Raw genomic sequence first — 21465 nt, 5'->3', positions numbered from 1 at the left:
TGTTGGAAGTGGGTTCATGGAACCTCCATAAATGTGACAGATGGAGAGCCATTAAACGGTCAAACTAAGTGCAAAGACCGTGTCCATTTCGTGCTCATCGATCGAGTGGCCACAACCACCTCGATCCCGTTAAAACGGTAACAACGGTCGTCTTTGTCGGCCCCCTCTCATAATCCAACCCCCACCTCCTTCAATTCCACACTTTCTCTCTCTCTACTCTCAACCAACAGTCTGCGACTTCCCAGGCCCCTTAAAACTACTCATAACTCCTCTCTCTCTATATATATATATATACTCCCCAACTCTAGAGAGAGAAACAAACTACAATAAAAAGATCGACCAATATATATATATCTATATATATTATACACGTGTGATGTGGAGATCGTCCTGCAATTTCTTGAGACAGACTGTGTTGTCGGCGGTTAGATATCGGTCTAAGCCGCTGATTGGATTTAGAGGGTGTAGTTGGGACGTTGATTATGGGGGCAAGTCAATTTCGTTAGATTCGGGTTCTGGTGGTGTTGCCGCCGGCGGAGCTGATGGCGGCGGCGGTGGCGGTGGGGAGACTATGTCGTATTCGGAGGCGAAGAAGCTGATGAGATTGGTGGATGTGGAGTCTTTGAAGATGAAGCTGGGGATGGAAGGGAAGGAGGTGATCGGGTATTCGGAGCTCCTCGAAGCCTGCCAGAGCATGGGAGTGGCCAAAACTCGAGACGAGGCCGCCGTGTTCGCCGGAGTTCTTGATGAGGCTGGTGTCGTTCTTCTCTTCAGAGATCAAGTCTATCTCCACCCCGATAACGTACTCTCTCTCTCTCTCTCTATATATATATTCACACACATTTATATACAAATGCATATATTCGTAATTGTTGCAGTAGAAATAGATTAAATATCAAAATTTATTTACAATAAATAACACATTCTATTTAAACTTTTATCTTCTGTGTGCTTTCAAAATTAAAGTGGTAAAATGCACTAAGAACTAAAAATTATTAGCCAAAGAATTTTGGGTCGTATTTACAAATTGCATTTGCATCCGACAATAATGATATATTCTCTGAATCCAAGAATACCAAAGAAGTGATATGTAAGTGAAGATATGAATCTCATCACAAGACAATACGACTATACTTTTCCAACAAGAGGCAATTGCAATTTCTTTTTTCTTACTAAATTGTGATAATTTAAAGGAGAGTTCGTCACAAAAGCTTTATGGAACACACACCTCTTGATTGACTTGTTCTAGTGTATTTTGTTTAATGGCTTTTTGCTTTTGATGTGTCTCAAAGAAAAGAGATGCACTACACCAGTGGAAGATTTTATCTCTCCCCTCTTTTTTCATGTTGCTTTATAAAATGCTTATAATAGAAGTGCACAAATATTGAAACTCTTCTGGTGGACCCTACATCTCGATTTGTTGGGTAGTCTAGAAAGGTATGAGAAAAAGAAAAAGAAAAAGAAAAAGATAGGACACTTCACTTTGACTTTGTTGACAATATTGATGATACGAGATTGAGAGGAAACCAGATAATATTAAAAGAGTTAACTATTGAGAAAATTAAAATGATTTGTAGTTGGACTTTTTAAATTAGAATCAGTGAAATTTGAGAAAATTTTGGTTCAACTTTTGTAGCTATTATTATTTTTTTTAAAATTTCACCAATTTTAATTTTAAAATTTCAATTCCATACGACCGAACACACTGGGATTATATATTCATGTTTTGTTTTATTATTACTTGAATTCTTTGTGGTTGGGTTGCGGTATAGAATTGAAGTCTTGGCATAGAATTGGAGTATTGGAATTAGTGAAATTTTTGAAAATTTTGATTCAATTTTCTGAATTGCTTTTCTTTAATTCCATGTCTGCTAAACATAGCCTATATGAACTTGAGAAATGTATTAGTTGAAGTGAATTTCAACAAATTCAATCTCAGAGTAACAATTGAATGCTTCTACCGAGTATCATCTCTGATGGTGTGTGTGTGTGTGTGGTGGGGGGGGGGGGGGGGGGGAGGGTGGGTATGAGCCCCTCCATTTAACTTGCCAGCTCCATGAATGGGATTGGTTCTAGACAAGATAAGAATTGGCATTTGAGTGAGAATTATGAGATATGTTCCATGGAGGCACATTTCAGTTATTTCTTGATATATCTCATTTTCCCTTTCTTTTCAGGTGGTGGATCTAGTTAGGAAAGCAGTGCCCCTTGCTCTGACAGCTGATGATGACCCGAGGAAGGATGAGCTGAAGAAGCTGCAGGAGAAGAAGGAAGAGCTCGACATGCTGGCACATAGGCAGGTCCGACGCATCCTCTGGTCCGGGCTAGGGCTGTCCGTGTTACAGGTTGGGCTCTTCTTCCGCCTAACGTTCTGGGAATTCTCATGGGATATCATGGAGCCCATTGCATTCTTCACCACAAGCACTGGCATAATCATAGGTTATGCCTACTTTCTCTTCACTTCAAGGGACCCTACTTACCAAGACCTGTTGAAGAGGCTGCTTGTCTCGAGGCAGAAGAAGCTGATCAAGAAGCATAATTTCGACGTGGAGAGGTTCATGGATTTACAAAAGAAATGTAAATCGCCTCTGGACATCCCGGCCTTCGCCAAACATCGGATGGGGGTGGGACTGGATCATGAAGACTAATGGAAGATCCTTGACATAGGCAATATTAACACATTTTTGGTCTTTTGACAGCTTACTTTAGAATTCATCTTATTCAACCAACCCCTCCTATTTTCTCCGAGGCAGGGCATACATGTTGTTGAACTTTTTACTTGCTTCTTAAGCTTACTCTCCGATTTATTGATTCGATTCTCGAATCTATTCTTTCACTAGCACGAACTAGGACTAGCTGAAAGTGTTCACTGCCATGAGATCCAAACTCTTTGGCTGTTGTTACGAGTCAATCTTATACTTGCTTGGTTTTTGCATAAATGACTACAAAAATTTTGTCCATGACTTGATCATGCAGATGTTTTAGCACAGACGAGGTGGGTGAATGTTGTTGTTGCGTTGACAAAATTATTCGTTGTCCGGTCTTTACAGAATTATAGCAGAGGATTTATGAGCTCGGACAGATTTGTGATACAAGATCGATCTTTGCAAGTTTTGCCAAAGAAGTTAAGGTCTAAGTGACAATTTCACCACTAAGACCTTAACTTCTTTGGCAATTGCTCAAATGTTGTCATATTACTGGCAAAGGTTTCTGAAACTCTTTTCTTGCTAATTTGAGAAAAGAAAAAACAAAGAAAAAAAGTTCAGTTTATAAGTCAGGAACCTGGATGGACTTGGTGTTGGTTTGGGGAAGAATCTTGGAGCGTGAACTAGGGTTCTTTGTCCAATGTCTTCTGCAAGTACTGAATGTAACTGCATAGAATCGTGCGATTCCACCAATTCTTACCCGATTCTATTAATTCTATCAAATGAACGATTTTGTTGTAATTTGGATCAATTTTGATGTCTGAAGTCATAGAATTATGTAATTCTACTATCTACGATTTAAAATTACAATTTTAATAACCATGATTGCAACAAGAATATTCTCGTTTTTAAGAGAGCCATACACCATTTTAACATTGTAAAATTGGAGAGATTTCAATGTTTTGGGTCCGTATGTCGGTATATAGTATTAGTGTAACAAATTCAGGCGAATATCAATATAAACCGATTGAACTTGAATCCTTAAAAAAAAAATTATGAACCAAGCGATTCATATCAGCCCATACGATAAACCATACTATATACCCAATAAACGCGTCACTTATAATTTTTAAACTTGTATCTAAGTCAGCAAAATTCATCTCGAACATTTTCATTTCAGTACAAGATGGTAATTATGAAAAATGATGTTTTAATCTTTTTATATATATATATATATATATATACAAAAAAAAAAATAATATTTACTTAAATTCAAAAACAGGGGGCCATAGCCCATAGGCAGTGAATCAATGGGCGGTGAAAATTGGTGATTGGTGAATTGAATATTTGTACATAAAAGCGGGTTTAGTCGAGTTGGCAGTTGGGAAAGAGGGGATAAGGAAAGAGAGAAATGTAGATAAGGTTGATTGCTTGCATATTCTATTCCCTTTGTTGCCACTCTAGCCACTGCTCCTGCTGCTCAGACACTATACACCTCCTTCTTCCTTTTAGAGAGAGAAAGAAGTGAGAGAAAGTGGGTAGGCATCCACAACCTCTATAATACGGAGAAGAGGGAATTATGTCTGCTTTGGCAACATCAGCTCTAAATGTTAGCTCTTTTGGCTCTATAAGTACTCCCAACCACAACAGATCCCTCCTCCATCACACACACTCATTGCAACTGTCTGCATCTCCGCACCATCTTCCCAAACTCACCACCACCACCTGTAGAGCTGCATCCTCCGTGAACACAGCCGTTGATTCGTCTGATCCTGCTCAAAAGGTTAACTCCTCTCTCTCTCTCTCTCTCTCTCTCTCTCTCTCTATATATATATATATATATATATATATCTTACTACATGATGCAAAACATGGGCAAAAAAAAGAAAAAAAGAAAAGAAAAGAAAAGAAAGAAACCCTTCAATTTAATTAGCAGGAGTGAGATATACTTGTTTATCAAATTGGTTAAAAAGCTGCATATTCATACGTTTCCCCTAATTGCATACACATACATACAATTAGGGCATTTTATCTATGGATTTTGGGATGCTTTGAACTAAATTGGTGATGCCGAAATGGGGATTTGTTAACCTTTGGGAGTTGCTGATCTAAGTATTCACCATTCTTCCGAACTTTTCATGGGACTTGGTTTGCTTGCTCTAATTCCTCATTCGTTGCCTGTTGCTTGTTTCTTCTCATGTCAACCAAAATTTGGTTCAAAACAGTGCAATAAACCGGTATCTCCATTAGTAATTCACACACACACACACAGACCTGTTAAATTCCTCTTGAAGGATTTAAATATTAAAGTTTCACCCTCTTTAACAGCTTTAAATTTTAAGTAGATAGTTCGATTCTTGTACCTCTCTGGAAGGGTTTTATAATCTAACCTAAGTTGGCTTAAATTCAAACCATTATGAGTAAATTCCTACTTAACTCTTGATGGTTTGACCAAAACCCAGATAGAATCGTCCCCCTAAATTACTATGACGATGCATTTGAAGTTGGACTTGAAATTGGAGAAAAATTAGTTTAAAATTTGAAGTAATTTTTGATTGATTACAATTCCAAGACACCAATTCATGCTCCCAAACATGACTTGAATGTATTCAATCTTGAAATTTGACTGACAATCATTCTGGTATCACTTGATCATCTTAATATGCAGCAGCAGGCCAGCAACAAGTATTATTTTGCTGTTGCAAATGCAAAATTCATGCTGGATGAAGAAGAGCATTTCAAGGAGCTGTTGTTCGAGCGGCTTCGTATGTATGGAGAGCGTAATATAGAGCAGGACTTCTGGCTTGTGATTGAACCCAAGTTTTTGGATAAATTTCCCAACATTGCCAAGAGATTGAAAAGACCTGCTGTTGCTCTAGTTTCGACAAATGGTACATGGATCACGTAAGCACATCATCCCTTTGATCTTTTGATTCTTTATTTCTATATTTTCCCTTCTAAAAACAGTAGGTTAGCAGTTTGCTTCACTCAAACCAGAACCATTTCTCTGTTAAATGTTGTTGTTCCGTATAAGTTATATTGACACAGACCAAAAATTTGACTCATACCTATAATAGACTGCTCTGCCTCACAATCAGATGGACATGGGAGAGAAATAATTCTTTATGTAGTAACATTTTGTACTTCTTACCCTTGTGAAGAGGATTCCAGTTGATAGCCTTATCTCTGTATATGGAGAGACTGTAAAAATTGGATAGGTTTGATCTATGGTCATTAGGGCCTCCTAATAGGATCAACTAAATTCATCAAGCTGTTCCAAAGGATCAAAACAGCTGGTTATTAATGGAATTCCTTGTCGGCTCTCCATGAAATATTCGTTTGGCCGAGGGCTTCCAAACACATCATAAGCTAAACCCGTACTGACAAATAACCAACCTGCAATGAATGAGGAAGGTGTAGGAATGCTAAGAATGACCCATGACAGACTGTTTCTGTTTCGAACTCGTGACCTACAGGTCATAATGGAGCAACCTTACTGTTAGGCCAAGGCTCGCCCTTAGACGTTTTGGTTGATGTTTTGGACAATATCCACTTTCCCTAAAACCATATGTGCCCCATGTACATGTGCATACCTTTTTATGTTTAGCTCTTGACGAGAGAATTTTGACATCATATGAATATGATCTATTCTTTTGTAATATTATGATAATGCTATAACAAAGGAAAGTACATTTGTTTACTTCTTGTTAATAGATTAAAATTGTTGAGAGTCATCATGCTTGAACAAATTAGAAATGTTTTGTTTATTTACACACAATGAGTCTTCATGCATGATTGTGTTGCTCCACAGGTTCATGAAGTTGAGACTGGACAGAGTTTTATCAGAATGCTACGAAGCTGAAAGTCTAGAAGAAGCATTGGCATCTAACCCCGTCGATCTAGAGTTCGAGAAGCCAGAAAATTGGGTCGCCCCCTATCCCAAGTATGAATACGGGTGGTGGGAATCCTTCTTGCCACCAGGATCTGAAAAGCCGAAAGTATGAAAGACTTTCTTTTGGCCTTCCGCTCCAAACATTAAAGTTTGCAGCATGCGTGAGTGACATGAAATGTGCGTGAGGCTCTACATAAATCTCTGTAAGTTAGGAACGACACTTGCTATTTAATATCAAAGATTAGTGGATTTCAAGAGGTATGATCTAGAGGCACAAAGATGGAACTGCAGAGGAGATGTATGTATGCCTAATTTTAATAAAATTGAGCAGTGTTTGATTTATCCAGTCTAAGGAGTTGAATATTTTATAAAATCATTTTTAGGCCTTATAATTATTTTGAGGGCTACATTTCAAACGAATATTTTCCTAGGGTACCTTGAAAAGATGCAGTGAATAGATTTTGTTAACTCATCTTGATTTAAGAACCTAATTTCAAGCAATTTCATGCTTTGGGGAAGGACTTTTTCTTTTTTCTTTATCACTGTAGATATTTAAGTGATGGCTTCAGAAAACCTAGATAGATAACAGAATATATGGAATCTAAATCTCAGACTAAGATGTTAAGATCATTACTATTTGGGAACCTAAACCATCATTGTAATAGTTTTCTGAACAGGTTACACAACTGCAATCCTTATGGTTGAATTTGTCTTCGAGATGTCTCCTTAAGCATGTTACAATTTCATCGCCAAACTACCCAAATATCTGGTTAGGTTGTCTGATGAAACTGCAGGTAACTTTGCCATCTCTGGGACCGATAGACAACCAAGTGCTTAATGGTTTCAATCTCTTGATGAAGTTGTGTCTGGTAAATTCTTCCAACCCTATAAACTCCAAGCAGAAAAGTTCAGCCATATTCCTAACAAAGATACCATAAAACACAAAAGTGTTGTAGTGATGTGTATCACATCAGACCTCATTTACAAAAAAACACATATATTTCACCTTAGAGAGTGGTTAAACATCAGTATCGCACATTATAATCACTCTAAAAGAATGTCTGAACGGAAAAATGAAGGCTCGAGAAAGCAAACTAAACAGAAGGAAGAGAAAAACAGTGTAGTCTAGTTAACACCCAGATCAAAAAACAGAGAAGCACAACCAAATGTATATTAATAATACTTGTACTATTATGTAAGAAGAAATGGTGAGCTAAAGAACTTGCAGAATCAGGCGGAAGACGGGCCTGCCCAGTTTTGGCGATTGCTCTTTCTTATTTTCAGTGCTGCTTGTTACTCTTGGTGAAAGGGACTTTCGGGAGCTTTTGGAGAACAGTTTCATCCAGCACTTTGTATTGCTTCTTGAATTCATTGTGTGCCTTCTCAGCATAAGCATCCACTGGATCCTCATTCATCTCATACAGAAAGGGTAGTGTCAGCAGCATCACAAACACTGCGCCAACATAACAAAAAAGCATTACTAGTATTAGTACCCATGTTACTTTTACCCATGCAAATAAGCAAAACAAAACTATGTTACATTGATTCGGGTGCAGATGTTTCCGTCAGTTCTACAAAAATCCCCAAAATGCAAGGACATGATGTGGCTTAAGGTTCATAAATTTTTAATATGACTACCTTCTATATTTTGAATGTAACAAAGAGTACTCAACATAGGCACTTGTTATGAAGCAAATATGTCATAAAAGGAACGACACAAGAGAGTTGCAAAAATCATTGAATATTCTTGTCAGCTACATGTCCTTACTAGATGTTTCAGGCATATATTTCGTACCCATGTTGTAATGTCATGGTCCTACATGGGTACTTCATGCATTCTTGACAAAATCCTTGTAACAGTGATGAAAACTCGTGATCCGTAGAAAACAATGTTGTCCCGTTTCATCACTGCTTCACATTTCAAAACAATGGCTTCCAACTCCATATTCCATTCAGAAGCTAAGATATTGTTGATCGTCGGTCCGTCCATCCTAATGTGGTGCAGCATGGTAGAATTTATTTGAGTCACAACTTAAGGCTTTGTTTGGATTGATGGAATTGGAAGGAAAATAAAAAAAACGAAAGGTAAGAATAGGGTTTTTTTATGTCCGGTTTGCCATTGAGGGGAGAAAAGAAAGGAAAAGGAGAGATTTGAAGGGATAGCTTAACCCTCCAAATCTCTCCTTTACCATCCATCCTTCAAAAAGTGGGAAGATTTGGAGAGAGAGAATAACAACTTAAGTGAAACATTCATAATACCAAAAATAACCTTAACATTTTAAAGAAGAAAATTTAAAAGACATTTGGGTACCAAATAAGAATAAAAATACAAAAGGGTATAATAGTAAATTGGTTAAACTAGTTTCTTTTCTTTTCTCTCCTTTACCTTTTCTAAGCAAGAATGCTATCATTTCCTTTCTTTCCCTTTATAATTAATCCACATATGAATATTATTGCTATCCATCCTTCAAAAAGTGGGAAGATTTGGAGAGAGAGAATAACAACTTAAGTGAAACATTCATAATACCAAAAATAACCTTAACATTTTAAAGAAGAAAATTTAAAAGACATTTGGGTACCAAATAAGAATAAAAATACAAAAGGGTATAATAGTAAATTGGTTAAACTAGTTTCTTTTCTTTTCTCTCCTTTACCTTTTCTAAGCAAGAATGCTATCATTTCCTTTCTTTCCCTTTATAATTAATCCACATATGAATATTATTGCTATATTTTCTTTTCTTTTCTCTCATAACTAATGCTATCTTTTCTTTTCTTTTCCCTCTTGTTTTTCCGAACAACTTAAGGAATGTTAAGTCTTTCTTTTCTTTTCTTTTTTCCTATTTTCTTTATTAGTTCAATTATAATCAAGCAAGACAATGTCTTTTGCCATCTGCAACCAATGGAGTAACTTGTGCAAGATTAGAAAACGAAACCAAAAAATTGATAGGTTCCACCAATCAATGCCTAAAGAGAAGATATGAAGAACAAACTCACTGATGTATATGAGGGTCAAAAAGTCAAACCAACTGCCAACAACAGAGATAACCCACAAGGCCGTGATTGCCTGCATGTCAAATTTAGATTTGTCACAGTACCAATGAATGAGAAACTATCAATGTTTTCGGAAAAAAAATATAGCGAAGTTGAGGGGAAGAAAGGTACATAAAGGAATTTCTTCAAATCTTTTCCTGAAGCCACTTCCCTAAACATTGCGAATGCCTGGTTAAATTGGCACCTCAGAAAAAGAGCACTACGCTTGAACAAGTCCTCTGGCAATACAATCTCAGGGATGTTCAAAGGCCTAACTCATAAAGAAAAAAACATTGTAGTTAAATCATATCTGGATATGGGAAGCAAAGCTTACAAATGGTTTTTTCTCAATCTAACACGTTATGAATGCATAACAGGCACAATAAAAGGGAGTTTCCTCATCACTGTCATACATTTTCTTTTGCTAAAAATGACAATATGTCAATGTTAATACATAGAAGTGACATGAGGCAGACAAATTTAAAGGGAAAAAAAAAAAAAAAAAAAAAAAAAAAACCTCTTTAAAGAAAAAAATACTGCAATATTAAAGCACAAAAGACACGTCATTGATGGGGAAAAAAAAAAAATCAATACTGTCATAATTGTTACTCTGTTTTATGACAAATAAATCTCCTTTTACCATCACCCTAACGAAGTCACTAGTTCAACCCTCAATTAAGCCATACAGAAAATCTCTAATTCCCAGCTCAAATGGCATCCTATGGCCCAAGTGCTTAGAAGCCCTGAAGAAGATTATTCTGTTAGAAAGCCAAAATTCCTATTTGGCCTGGTTTTACCAAAAAAAATCATCCATCGAAGTTTAGCTTCACAAACTCATGCAGATGCCTCAAAGCATCAATAATAGTGAAGAAAAGTGCTTTTTACTCCAAGCATGGATATTGAAGATAAGTGTAATGAAATGACCACCAACAGAACCTTTGGACATAAAAGGAACAAAACAAAATTCTTTCAAATTTCTGGTTTGGAATGATCCAGAACCTCTCCACATAATTTTGTCCCTCTTTTTTCTAGGAATGAAGCAAAGCAAGCAGAGAGATGTTGTACAAGCAGAAATATACTCCTACCCCAGAAGGTGCAGAATTGAAACATATATTTAAGGAAGTAGCACTATAATGAATATTATTATTATTATTATTATATTTTTTTTGGGGGGGAGGGGGAGGAAAGAAAAGTAGCGCTGTAGTGAACTACTAAGAGGCACCTCTCGAAAAGGAAGAGAAAATGATCCACTAAAACTTCTGTTTGCACATTCATATAAACATCAAGATACATGACATGCTTCTTCTCTTAAATGTGTCCTTTTTTCTTTGTTAACCTTTTCTGCACAATTTTCCAATCCAAAGTGTAATAGTAGCAATGTGAAAAGATTATGCTAAATTGGGAAAATTAGGATACTGTGAAAGACAAAAAAATTATAAAACTAAATGTTTCTAAAATCCATGATAAAGAAATCACTTTCAAGTAATTTCAATTAGAATTTTGTATAAAATTCAAATTCAAGGAATGGCCATAAGAGAATAAAACAAAAATAGAGATACGATATAAGTAACTTTAACAACTTACAAACAACAGAGACGAGAAAAGGAAGCCTGATCTTACGAATTACAAGAACCTCAAAGAATCTCACAATCAGATGGATCAGATCCCAACCATCTAAATGAGTGTTAAATTTACCGTGGATCACAGTAAGAAAATTCTTTTTCTATTGCTTAATTATCCTTCACAAACATGAGGAATATCAAACGAAAAGGTCCAAACAGAAATCCTAGATATCAAGAGGAGTTAGGAGAAACATAAACCCATCCTCCAAGTGGTCTTTTCTTCTTCCAAATCAGTCAGGAATTAATAGTTCTGTTTGAGTTTTTCAACTTTATGGGAATCTTAACCAGAATTCTGAAAGTCAACATCAAGAAGACTGAAATGTATTAATATTGATTGGATCAATGATAGTACCATCAGAGCAAAATAACTCTTCTTTTAAGACGCTTAAGGCCCACTGATTTCTCTAAACAGGGTCCAAAATTTAAAGCTCCAAATACTGCCTAATAACCTAGGTCCATGGAAGCCAATCACTAATTAAACATGCGAGAGAGTTCATTCAAGAAGCACTACTTAGAACTTTCAGAGGTTGGTCCCATAATGCTTTTGCTAAATTTGGGACACAAATCCTGAATGAACTAAAGGAACAGTTTCTCCGTTTTTCAAGCCAAGCTAATGGGTGAAAAATAACACCATTATCAACCTATAAATGTAAGACTACCTCCATACCTTGAACCATAAACCATGTTTAAATTTAGTCTTGAGCATGACTTTCCTCAGTACATGCACAAGAAAAGGAAGCAGAGGGTTGCCTGTATATTCACCTAGGTGCACTATGTAGCCACTGGCTGCACCGTAAATAAATATAGTTAACAGAAAGAGGCAAAAGCAGTAATATATTTTCTATGAGTTGAGATTAGAGCTATCTAATGCAAGAATCTCTAATCCACCATACACTTTTTCTAAACTCGGGCTAAATGATCCCATCTTAGCTTTTTTTTTTTAATCAACTACGGCACCATTAAAGGCTCTAGGAGTCAAAGACTATAGAGTGTAGAATGCTCAATTTTTTTGGAATCCACTTGGTAATGATTTTGAAAGGACTAGAAGCCATGCTCTAATGGCTTTAAGACAGGAATGAATATAAGAACCCTTTAGAAAGTTATTCTACTATCTATCCTTTTTTCTGACATCATAAACAGTCAAATTATAGTACAGACAAAATGCCACAAAGTTAGACGCAAACAGCTATTAAGTTAATGACACAATTCCACCAAGTACCTAGAATCATTATGATTATACAAGCACTGATAAACCAAAAGAGCGCGCGGCAGCATCAGAAGAAACCGGAACAGACAAGCCATTGCTATTTCAGCCAAAGACAAATTGAAAACTAAGAAAACTGATATTTTCTCTTTGTCAAGTTTTGACCAAGAATAACCACCACCTTACCTATTTGCAACTGATTTATTAGGAAAAATCAAAAGAAAAATGTCATGTTTCAGTATAGAACAAAGTAAAGCAATTATTGTATTGCTTTAGTTTTTTATTTTATTTTATTTTATTTTTTTAATAAAAAAAATGCAATACCAATAATTGGCAATTTTAAACAAGCAATTTAATAAAGAACCTTAAATTAGTAAAAGAAGTAAGCAAGAAAAGTGAAGGTTCACAAATGCCTCATAGGGCATTGACAATAAACAGTAAAAGCTTCCAATATTCTATAGACAAGAAAAATAGACAAATTAAGAATGATAATATAGGTAGATATAAGGTTTGATAAGCAGGGTTTTGGAATATTATTTAATGTATGGCCCCACACTACATACTCATAATAACTAAGCAAAGAACCAGATGAAAACTTCATATTAAAAAAAAAACAAAGCTGAACAGCACAACGAGAGAGTTAACAAACAGGGCAGTGCAGAAAAAAGAAGGTAATTTCAGAGGATTAATGAAAAACTGAAGCAGCAAATTTAGCATTACAAAAACTAAAGAAAGAAAGAAACCCACTTGTTAATATAGGATGATATATTGGACCAAAGGAACAATGTTGCCAACGAAAGTATTAGGGAATGGCACACAAAAGTAAGGAAGTGATAACCATTCCACTCAAAGAGAAACCATATGACAGTTACACTAGCAAGCATGCCTGCTGAGATCTGCTTGTTTCGCCAAAGTATTATGTCAGCAGCTGAAAAAAGAGAGTAAATTATGATGAGTATATTCCACTTCACAGATGGAGTTACAGCTTTCGATCAGAAAAATGAGCTAGCATGATTCATTGGAACTTCACAACTTCACGTGTTATTCATTTCATAAAATAGTGTCAAAACAAACAGATACAAGTGAAAACATAACTTCATAAGTTGTCCAAAGTCCCAAATGTCTGATAGATGCACTGTCTATCACTAATATTAATATATAAAAAATATCTCCATCCAAAGACATAATTGGATAGAAAAGTTGTTCAAATGGTATTGAATTTGAGTTCAACCTTTCCAAATCACCTTCTTCATTCAGAGTAATACTTCTTCATATGGAGGTACTCCACCCCTCTGTTTCTTCCTTTTCTTTTTCAAATAAAAAGATGTAACTTCTTCAAATGGAAGGTTTAAGAAGCATGCATTTGTACAGTTGAGGTGATTTCTTATACGAAGACTAGTCATACATTCCCAATGAAAGTAATATTTATCATGTTAGCTATTGTAGAAATCCTCAAGAAAAGCGAACCATCCACAATCAAATAAAACCTCAAAACAATATTTTTAGCCAAATTCAGCAATCTATTTCTTTGAATGGTAGAAATTTTGCAGAATACGCATTAACCAGATGTATGTAATAGTGAAACAACATAACAATCTCAGTCATCAAAATGTTCGCAACAAAGTAGCATGCTTTCGAAGGCCCTTAATAAACTAAATGATCCCATTCTCCCATATGAAAGTCAGTCCTTTCGCCACTTAAGCGAATAGGGAAATGCTACATCGAGTCACTGATTGATTAAAAAATTGATAGCTAATCTTAACAACTTTACTAAACATAACATTACATAAATTGGGTGTAATGATGAATCAAACATCTGTAACATAATACTCTAGATAAGTTTAATCAAATCTTTTTAGTTTTTCAAGTAATAAAAACTATCCATATAATCACTGTAGTATATACTCAAGTTATACCATTTATTTTTATTTTTATTTTTTATAATAATTTTGAAGTAAAATAATATATGGTATCAGTTTATGTAATTTTTTGGACACAGTACATGGATCTCATATTCATGGTTGCTTAATTTGCATGAAAGGAATGGTAATTATAACACAAGTGCACAACACAATAAAACTACATAACTTTTTATGTCCAAACTTCATAAAACATAGCTATGTGCTCTTCCCTTTGGTTATTTTAGGTAACAAAAAAAAAATGGCATTGACATTTCATAATTCATGGACCCAGAAATTTTCACTTGGAGGGGCTAGAGTAATAGTATGAAAATAATTTTAAATTAATAGTATGAATCAAAATGCTAATGGTATTAAATTAATACTTTTAAATTAATTGTATTAAATATATAGTATGAATCAAAATAATTTTAAATTAATAAACAGTAATATATATTTCTTATAGACACCTTGGTATTTATCTAAATATAAAAAAAAGATTTAAAAGGATTATTCATTAATTGCATTAGGCACATAGTTATGCTTGGGTTTTCTTACATTTTCAACCTACAAAATGTAAGGCCTAAAACGATCCAATTTGAAACTATTGGGGGCATTGACCCCTTGGTCCCCCAGTGGGTCCGGCCATGGCCATATACATACAAGAATGTCTTTTATATACTATATAATGCTAGAATCAATGCATGCTCATAACCACAGATACAATCCATATATATATATCTATACACACACACACACACACATTTGTAAACATGTCAAAGAAGTAGAGATTCAAGTCATTCAGAGAACTATAGCTGAACAATGTGAAATCAAGAACCAACAGAGCACAGAACAACAGAGAAACAATATATAGGCACAAGAAATGAAGGAGATATATACGTTTGCCACCGCCAAGGGCGGCGTGAACGGGCTTCTGGCGGCCGAAGAGGCGATACTTTTTTGACCCGATGTGTTTGTCAATTTCATTCTGTATCGAAGAAGAAGCGTCCTTCGACAAAACGTGGTTCTCAACCGCTTCTTTAATCTTCTCTTCTAGGGTTTCAGAGACAGCAGCAGCAGCAGCCTCCACCTGCTCAGAGATCTTTTCCTACAATGCCGTACACATAATCACAAATTTCAAAAAGAGAAACCCCAAAGACACATTCAGAATCTTTCAATCAAAACACACACACAAAAACACACACATGGGATTCAGAAATAGCAGCAGCAGCAGCATCCACCACAGGATCAGACATCTTTCCCTACAATGAATGCCATAGACATAATCAGAAGCTTCAGAAAAGAAAAATAAAATAAAAATCAAAGACACATTCAGAATCTTTAAATCAAAACACACACACAAATGCATGTTTATGCAGATGATCAAGAAAGGCTAGAGAAATCATCATACTGTTTTGTATTGATCAATGTGTGTTCTCAATCGATTGATTGACGGGCTTTCTTTGATTAATTTCTTCTCTCTCACTCTCTCTCTCTGCGTCTACAAGAAACTGAAAAATTCAAAGAATGGAGAGCGAAATGTGCCCTCAAAATCCACACGTTCCGATTTTAATGGAATATCCCAGGAGACTCTAATCCACCCGTAAACCAGATATTTCTCACCTCTTTTTGGAATTCTAACGGTTTACAGAGGACCGTGTACATATATATATGTGTGTGTGTGTGTGTGTGTGCACACTTTTGTTCATATATGTGTAGGATAGACCATAGAGATCGAAATTATAGGGTGATCATGTATATTTGAAAAAAGGTGACTAAAATTGTACATGTGTGTAATGTGTATATAGATTAATATTTATTAATTATCTTTGAATTAACTTGTTAAAAACTATACTAGTTGGTGGATAGTTCGACTCTATTTGATGATTAAAGAAGTCTAGAAGGAAAATATTTCCATGAACTTGTTAACTAATGGCTTAATACAGTGCACAAATGATAATAATAATAATTAATCCAGCCATATTTGAACACACTTTTTTTTTTAATCCAAGTAAATTTCATACTTTTTTTTTATAGATAATTTCATACTCACTTAATACCAAATATATATATACATATATATATATATATAAATTTTTATTACCCCCATAACAAATCAAACAAATGTTACTATCAATTAATAGGTACATCAAACACAATAATATTCCATACCATGCCAGGACACGATCACCAAAATTAAAATAGAGTTTTTTTTTTTTTATTTTTTATTTTTTTATATATATATATATATATATATATTTGGAGAAACTTCATGAATTCTTTACAATTAGGGAAAATTGCATACACTCTCCATCTACAATACTCGGGGCATCTCAATCGTTGAATCATTTATCAAGTGTCCCACCATTACATTCAAAGATTGAAACCTCAAAAGTTACGGGACTCCTGCAGTATTGTAAATTTTCACCATTACAAGAATAATTCATGACAATACCTCTCGAACAATCATCAATAAAGTAATTAAAAGTATTGAAATATAGTTTTTTTATTTTTTATTTTTTTATTAAAAAAACAAAGATATTTTTGTGTATTTTTCGAGAAACTTCAATTCTTTACATTTTGAGGGTAAATTGAATAAAATCCCCCCTGTACTTTCAATTTTTGGCAAAAAAAATCCCTTAAAGAAAAAAATTGACATAAAACCCCCTTTAACTATCAAATTTGTTAGAACTGATATGACTTCTATTAGGTTATTATTTCTTTTTTATTTTTTAAAAATTAAACTTTAAAAAAAATTTGAAAATTACACACCATTAAGTGATGTTATAATGACGAAATAAAAATTTTGGCTTCTTATTCATTTTTTATTCCCTTTTCATTTTAGGTTTTTTTTTTTATTTTTTTATTTTTTAGAAATAAAAATTTAAGAAATTTTTGAAAAACTCTTTCAAGGTATTTTCATTTTCTTATAGACACACCAATAAAAAAATCAAAATTTTTTTTTCAATAATACTACACCAAATGAGTTATTTTTAAAAATTTTAATTTAATATTAAGGGGCACCATCTAATTAATTTGTATTAAGGGATATTTTCGTCTTCGCTTTGCAACAAATTAGATAATTAAGATGGTTTTATTTCAAACTTTTTTCTTCAGAGAGGTTTCTCTTCAAAAATTAAAAATAGAGGGAGGTTTTATATAATTTTCCCTACATTCTATTTAAAAAACAATTAGGATGTATTACTAGTCCACAAATGTTGGTGATGAATCAATTTAGAACATAACTGATTGAGTTCATCATTTACTTGTCCATGTATGCATGACATTCATATGCATGCTTGCACACGGTCATGTATATATCAAGTTTTCAGAAGAATGATATACAAGCTAATGTGTTAACGAGCACACAAACTAAGCTAACCATTTTACAGGTTCAATTATTGTTCCCTTTTAATCAAATTCTTCCTTTGGAACGCAATTTTAGTAAGATATTATCCAGTGATTAAGTTGATAGAAAGTCTAGTTGCTCAAGCTCTTCAAATATCCCTCCTTTGATGGGATTAAAAAAAATTAGAAACCTTAAAGACGAACAAATCAAATGCCTCAAATGTGGTCAACAATAACAAATAATGGGAATCTCAATGGGTTGGCCTTAAGGGCGGATTCAGGAATTGACAATGAAGTGGGTTAAAATTAAACATAAATTTAATAACACAATTTCTTAACCAATTTTTTTTTATTTTTTTATTATTTTTTAACACAATTTCTTAACCAATTTTTATTTTTTTTATAACATAATCTATATAAATATTTGAATTCAAAGATTACATAATCTATATAATTTTTTTTAAAAAACATAATCTATATAATTTTTTTTATATAACATAATCTATTTAAATATTTGAGGCCAGAGGAGGACAGTGGTGCACGGTGGAGTTGTGGAGATGAGAGCAGAGGTCTGCGAATTGCAAATCTTAGAGTTAGGAACATAGCACTAGTTCATGTATTTGGGCCTGTTTAGATTACGCCTTTATTTTAGCCTTGCACTTGTTTGGGTGAGCTAATACTAATAATAATAAATTTTTTTTTTTGGGGATGGGCTAAATTTATCCATAGTAATTAAATTTTTTTTTTGGGTGGGCTCAGCCCAGCCCTACTTTAGATCCGCTATTGGTTGGCTTAGTGGTAAAATCACTTGGGCTTGGGTGCTTACTAGCACCAAAGTGTGAGGTTTGATTTCTACTAGGAGCTTAAGACAACTTGGGATCAGGCTTCCGCTACCATATTCGGTGACTTATTCAGTCGGGGTGGACGAAGTATCTGATACCCTGATCATTCAAAAAAAAAAAAAAAACACACAACGCAAATAATGGGCATTAATACATTACATCAAAGTTTTATTCTCCCAAACTACAAATTCTTATTATTATTATTATTTATTGATAAATAAGATTTATATATCAAATAAAGCTACAAAGCAAACCAAGAAGAGATCGATCTATTAGTACAGTAGCCAACTTAACTCTTTATTTCTCTTACTACAGTTGCAAAATTAAAAACACAGTTTCACAGCATCTTCACCAAGAGATTAATCCCATATTTAGGCTTTATAACCATCTTCAGAGCCGGTGAATGGACATAGTTGGGAGAGAGAGAAATAGAGAAGTTGGAGAGAATCTGAGCAATCAACATCTTAAGTTCAACCATGCCCAAGTGTTGTCCAGCACACATCCGTGGCCCAAATCCAAACGGCAAGTAAGAGTGTGGAATCTTGCAAGCACCGGCGATCCCATTCGCAAACCTCTCCGGATTGAAGCTGAGCGCGTCCGGCCCCCATATCTCAGGGTCAGTGTGCGTTGGGACCACCATGGTCCAGAGGTTGACACCCTTTGGTACGTTAATGCCTCCAATCTTTATGTCCTTTAAGGCCTCCCTAGACAATGCCGGTCCAGACGGATACAAACGCAGCGTTTCTTGTATCACCATTGTTAGCTGCAGTCCACAATTATAATTTGCACTAAGTGCTATACTTTTTTGTTGATAGTCATCGTATACATGTACAAATTTGTGGCCGCCAATAATTTATCACAAAAAATGGACTTTTCGCCACAAAATATTTTCATCGCAAAAAGCCTTATTTATACCTGTTTCATTTTGCGAAGCATATCAAAATCTGGAATTTGGCCACCACAAACTTCAAGAACCTCGGTGCGTACACGAGTTTGCCATTCTGAGTTTGAAGCCAATAGCATGAGGCACCATGAGGCAGCAATTGCAGTGGGCTTATGCGCGGCCAAGTATACGTTCTTCAAGTTGTCAACGACGAATTGATTGATTTCATCTTGGCTAAGCTCACTATTTTCAGCACCTTCAAGCACCATCTGCAATAGGTCCTTTTCATTCCCACTTTCTTTCCTCTCCTTCACTACCTCTAGGATCAATGCATGGATCTCCTTCCCTAAAGCCCATGCTTCCCTATTGCCTTTGGTAGGAAAATAACTGAAACACAATATATATATGAAATATCTAATTAATTAATCAACTTCAATGTTTGAAATCATAAAATTTAATATTTTTTTTGATATATTATGTACATGTTTATAACCTATAAAAAGGGATTATACAATTCTGGTTTTGCCATGGCAAAATTCCAAGGACTTCAGACATACCTAACTTTTGGTAGTTGCTCGAAACTTATGTCAGTGAGGCAATTTGGAGAAGTTGACATGATATGATCATAAGAAATCATTATTTTTAATTATCTAATTATCTTTAATTCTTTAATATCTTTAATCACATGTAAATTCATAATTAATTGACTTTCTTCTAGCTCAGTGTTTAATTGGTTGGAGAAGAAGAAGGCTTACTTTGAACCAGGCACCCCAATAGTAGAAACTTTTTTTGCGCTAATTTCTTCAAGAGTTTGGAGCCTAACAAAAATCTCTTTCCCCTTGATGTAACTGCTTCCTAAACAAGCTCTCGAGATTACATCTCCAGAGAAACTTCTCATATATGCGTCGATACTTATGTCTGCAGTTCCATCCTCAGTCTCAATTCTACTCTTCCATTCATTTAGTAGTATATCGGTGGACTCAAATATTTGGTTTATCATTCCCTGCAAGATTTAATTAAGTTATACATGTATGCATGTTATATATATATATATATATATATATATATATGTAGTTAATTCGTACCTTGACCTTGTCCACGTATAATTCGGGAGCAATGATTTTCCTTTGATGAGCCCAGGTTGGTCCATTTGAAGTTACAATGCCCTGACCAAGGAATGGACCGAACTCCTTTTGGAGATATGAAGGCTTCCCCAAGTCCAAGGATGTGTAGGTTGTTATCTCTTTCACCAAATCAGTTTGGCTCACATATAATATTACTTTGTTACCAAGTGAAAACATGAACAAATTACCTGCATATAGATATATAACATCATATTTATATATATATTAGCAATCATTTATGTTTATATATATATATATATATTCATACACACACTTTAATTTGTAACTCATACATACGCTAACATGTTAGTATCATAAATTTAATATCAAGCATAAATATGTGTGTCTACCGTATTGCTTTCTCCACTGCTCGAAAAAGGGGAAGAGAGTGACAACCCAATTGTGGTTGAGTGTGGTTTCACTGGTAGACATGGGTGCAGCCGGGGGTTGCCGCTTTCTGAACTCCAAGAGATTACCAAGAAGCAAAGTTGGCGGTGGTCCGCCTATTCCCTCCTTCCTCAGAATGGATCGAACTCTCTCCGGTTCCATCATCAGAGCTTTGTACACAAGCACAAACACTCCCATAACACCAACCAAAAAAATGGACACACAAATTTTTAACATAACATGGACCTCCATGTCCATTTTTCTATCACTTTTCCTCACAAACACTAAGCTAATACTATTTTCTTGTAATGTGTGGCATGAGTTTTACTCACTCAAGTGCTCATTATATTGTGAGTTTTGTGATATAATTTTCCTATCAATCATATATATATATATATATATATATGACGACATTGATCATGGATGGAAGATTTTATAATGATCCCCGAGTTCTTTAAAGGCATACATAAGTTAGCATGGGCGGCAACTCTCTCTCTCTTTGGATATGAGTTGATCACAAATTTTCGAAGGTAGTCTATAATTACTATCTTGGTCTACCAAAAAAATTTACCATTAAACATATTAAATTT

At 34.8% G+C, this 21465-nt stretch overlaps 4 protein-coding genes across 5 annotated transcripts; 2 read left to right on the top strand and 2 right to left on the bottom strand.

The window, feature by feature from the left end:
• The first annotated feature begins 20 nt into the window (after window positions 1–20).
• LOC132306530 (calcium uniporter protein 6, mitochondrial-like) lies at window positions 21–2958 on the top strand. Its single transcript, XM_059803942.1, has 2 exons — window positions 21–802; window positions 2178–2958. The coding sequence occupies exons 1-2, from the start codon at window positions 377–379 to the stop codon at window positions 2646–2648; spliced, it is 897 nt and encodes a 298-aa protein (XP_059659925.1). The 5' UTR covers window positions 21–376; the 3' UTR covers window positions 2649–2958.
• A 1105-nt stretch (window positions 2959–4063) lies between these two features.
• On the top strand, window positions 4064–6883 carry LOC132306529 (uncharacterized). Of its 2 annotated transcripts, none has more exons than XM_059803940.1 (3): window positions 4064–4428; window positions 5317–5549; window positions 6457–6883. In XM_059803940.1, exons 1-3 carry the CDS (start codon window positions 4225–4227, stop codon window positions 6647–6649), a joined length of 630 nt encoding a protein of 209 aa, XP_059659923.1. In that variant the 5' UTR covers window positions 4064–4224; the 3' UTR covers window positions 6650–6883. The 2 variants fall into 2 exon arrangements, with proteins under 2 accessions (XP_059659923.1, XP_059659922.1); XM_059803939.1 differs by having other exon boundaries at window positions 4065–4428; window positions 5314–5549.
• Window positions 6884–7612: 729 nt separating this feature from the next.
• On the bottom strand, window positions 7613–16605 carry LOC132309302 (reticulon-like protein B5). Its single transcript, XM_059807619.1, has 7 exons — window positions 16597–16605; window positions 15497–15553; window positions 15192–15399; window positions 13141–13321; window positions 9700–9838; window positions 9532–9601; window positions 7613–7990 (listed from the first exon to the last, which is right to left on the bottom strand). Exons 1-7 carry the CDS (start codon window positions 16603–16605, stop codon window positions 7818–7820), a joined length of 837 nt encoding a protein of 278 aa, XP_059663602.1. The 3' UTR covers window positions 7613–7817.
• Window positions 16606–18818: 2213 nt separating this feature from the next.
• LOC132310159 (cytochrome P450 714C2-like) lies at window positions 18819–21127 on the bottom strand. Its single transcript, XM_059808378.1, has 5 exons — window positions 20839–21127; window positions 20450–20676; window positions 20120–20367; window positions 19397–19751; window positions 18819–19244 (listed from the first exon to the last, which is right to left on the bottom strand). The coding sequence occupies exons 1-5, from the start codon at window positions 21125–21127 to the stop codon at window positions 18819–18821; spliced, it is 1545 nt and encodes a 514-aa protein (XP_059664361.1).
• Between the last annotated feature and the right edge of the window lie 338 nt (window positions 21128–21465).

Source organism: Cornus florida, unplaced genomic scaffold, assembly GCF_030987335.1.
Source record: "Cornus florida cultivar Cherokee Brave unplaced genomic scaffold, ASM3098733v1 CherokeeBrave_3.0.0_Hap2_Chr05, whole genome shotgun sequence".
Lineage (NCBI taxonomy): Eukaryota > Viridiplantae > Streptophyta > Magnoliopsida > Cornales > Cornaceae > Cornus > Cornus florida.
This window is presented reverse-complemented; position numbering and strand designations above follow the sequence as displayed.

Excerpts from the sequence above, each read along its gene's own strand:
- LOC132310159 (XM_059808378.1), bottom strand. The coding sequence starts at position 21,127 with ATGGAGGTCCATGTTATGTTAAAAATTTGTGTGTCCATTTTTTTGGTT. Across the intron at positions 20,677-20,838 it reads GCAGTGGAGAAAGCAATACG|GTAATTTGTTCATGTTTTCA; the intron begins GTAGACACACAT and ends ATCTATATGCAG. Across the intron at positions 19,752-20,119 it reads ATTGGGGTGCCTGGTTCAAA|TTATTTTCCTACCAAAGGCA; the intron begins GTAAGCCTTCTT and ends ATTGTGTTTCAG.
- LOC132309302 (XM_059807619.1), bottom strand. Across the intron at positions 9,839-13,140 it reads ATATCATCCTATATTAACAA|GCCTTTGAACATCCCTGAGA; the intron begins GTGGGTTTCTTT and ends TTTATGAGTTAG. Across the intron at positions 7,991-9,531 it reads TTTGACCCTCATATACATCA|TGTTTGTGATGCTGCTGACA; the intron begins GTGAGTTTGTTC and ends ATGTTGGCGCAG.
- LOC132306529 (XM_059803939.1), top strand. The coding sequence starts at position 4,225 with ATGTCTGCTTTGGCAACATCAGCTCTAAATGTTAGCTCTTTTGGCTCT. Across the intron at positions 4,429-5,313 it reads CGTCTGATCCTGCTCAAAAG|CAGCAGGCCAGCAACAAGTA; the intron begins GTTAACTCCTCT and ends CTTAATATGCAG. Across the intron at positions 5,550-6,456 it reads ACAAATGGTACATGGATCAC|GTTCATGAAGTTGAGACTGG; the intron begins GTAAGCACATCA and ends GTTGCTCCACAG.
- LOC132306530 (XM_059803942.1), top strand. The coding sequence starts at position 377 with ATGTGGAGATCGTCCTGCAATTTCTTGAGACAGACTGTGTTGTCGGCG. Across the intron at positions 803-2,177 it reads TCTATCTCCACCCCGATAAC|GTGGTGGATCTAGTTAGGAA; the intron begins GTACTCTCTCTC and ends CTTTCTTTTCAG.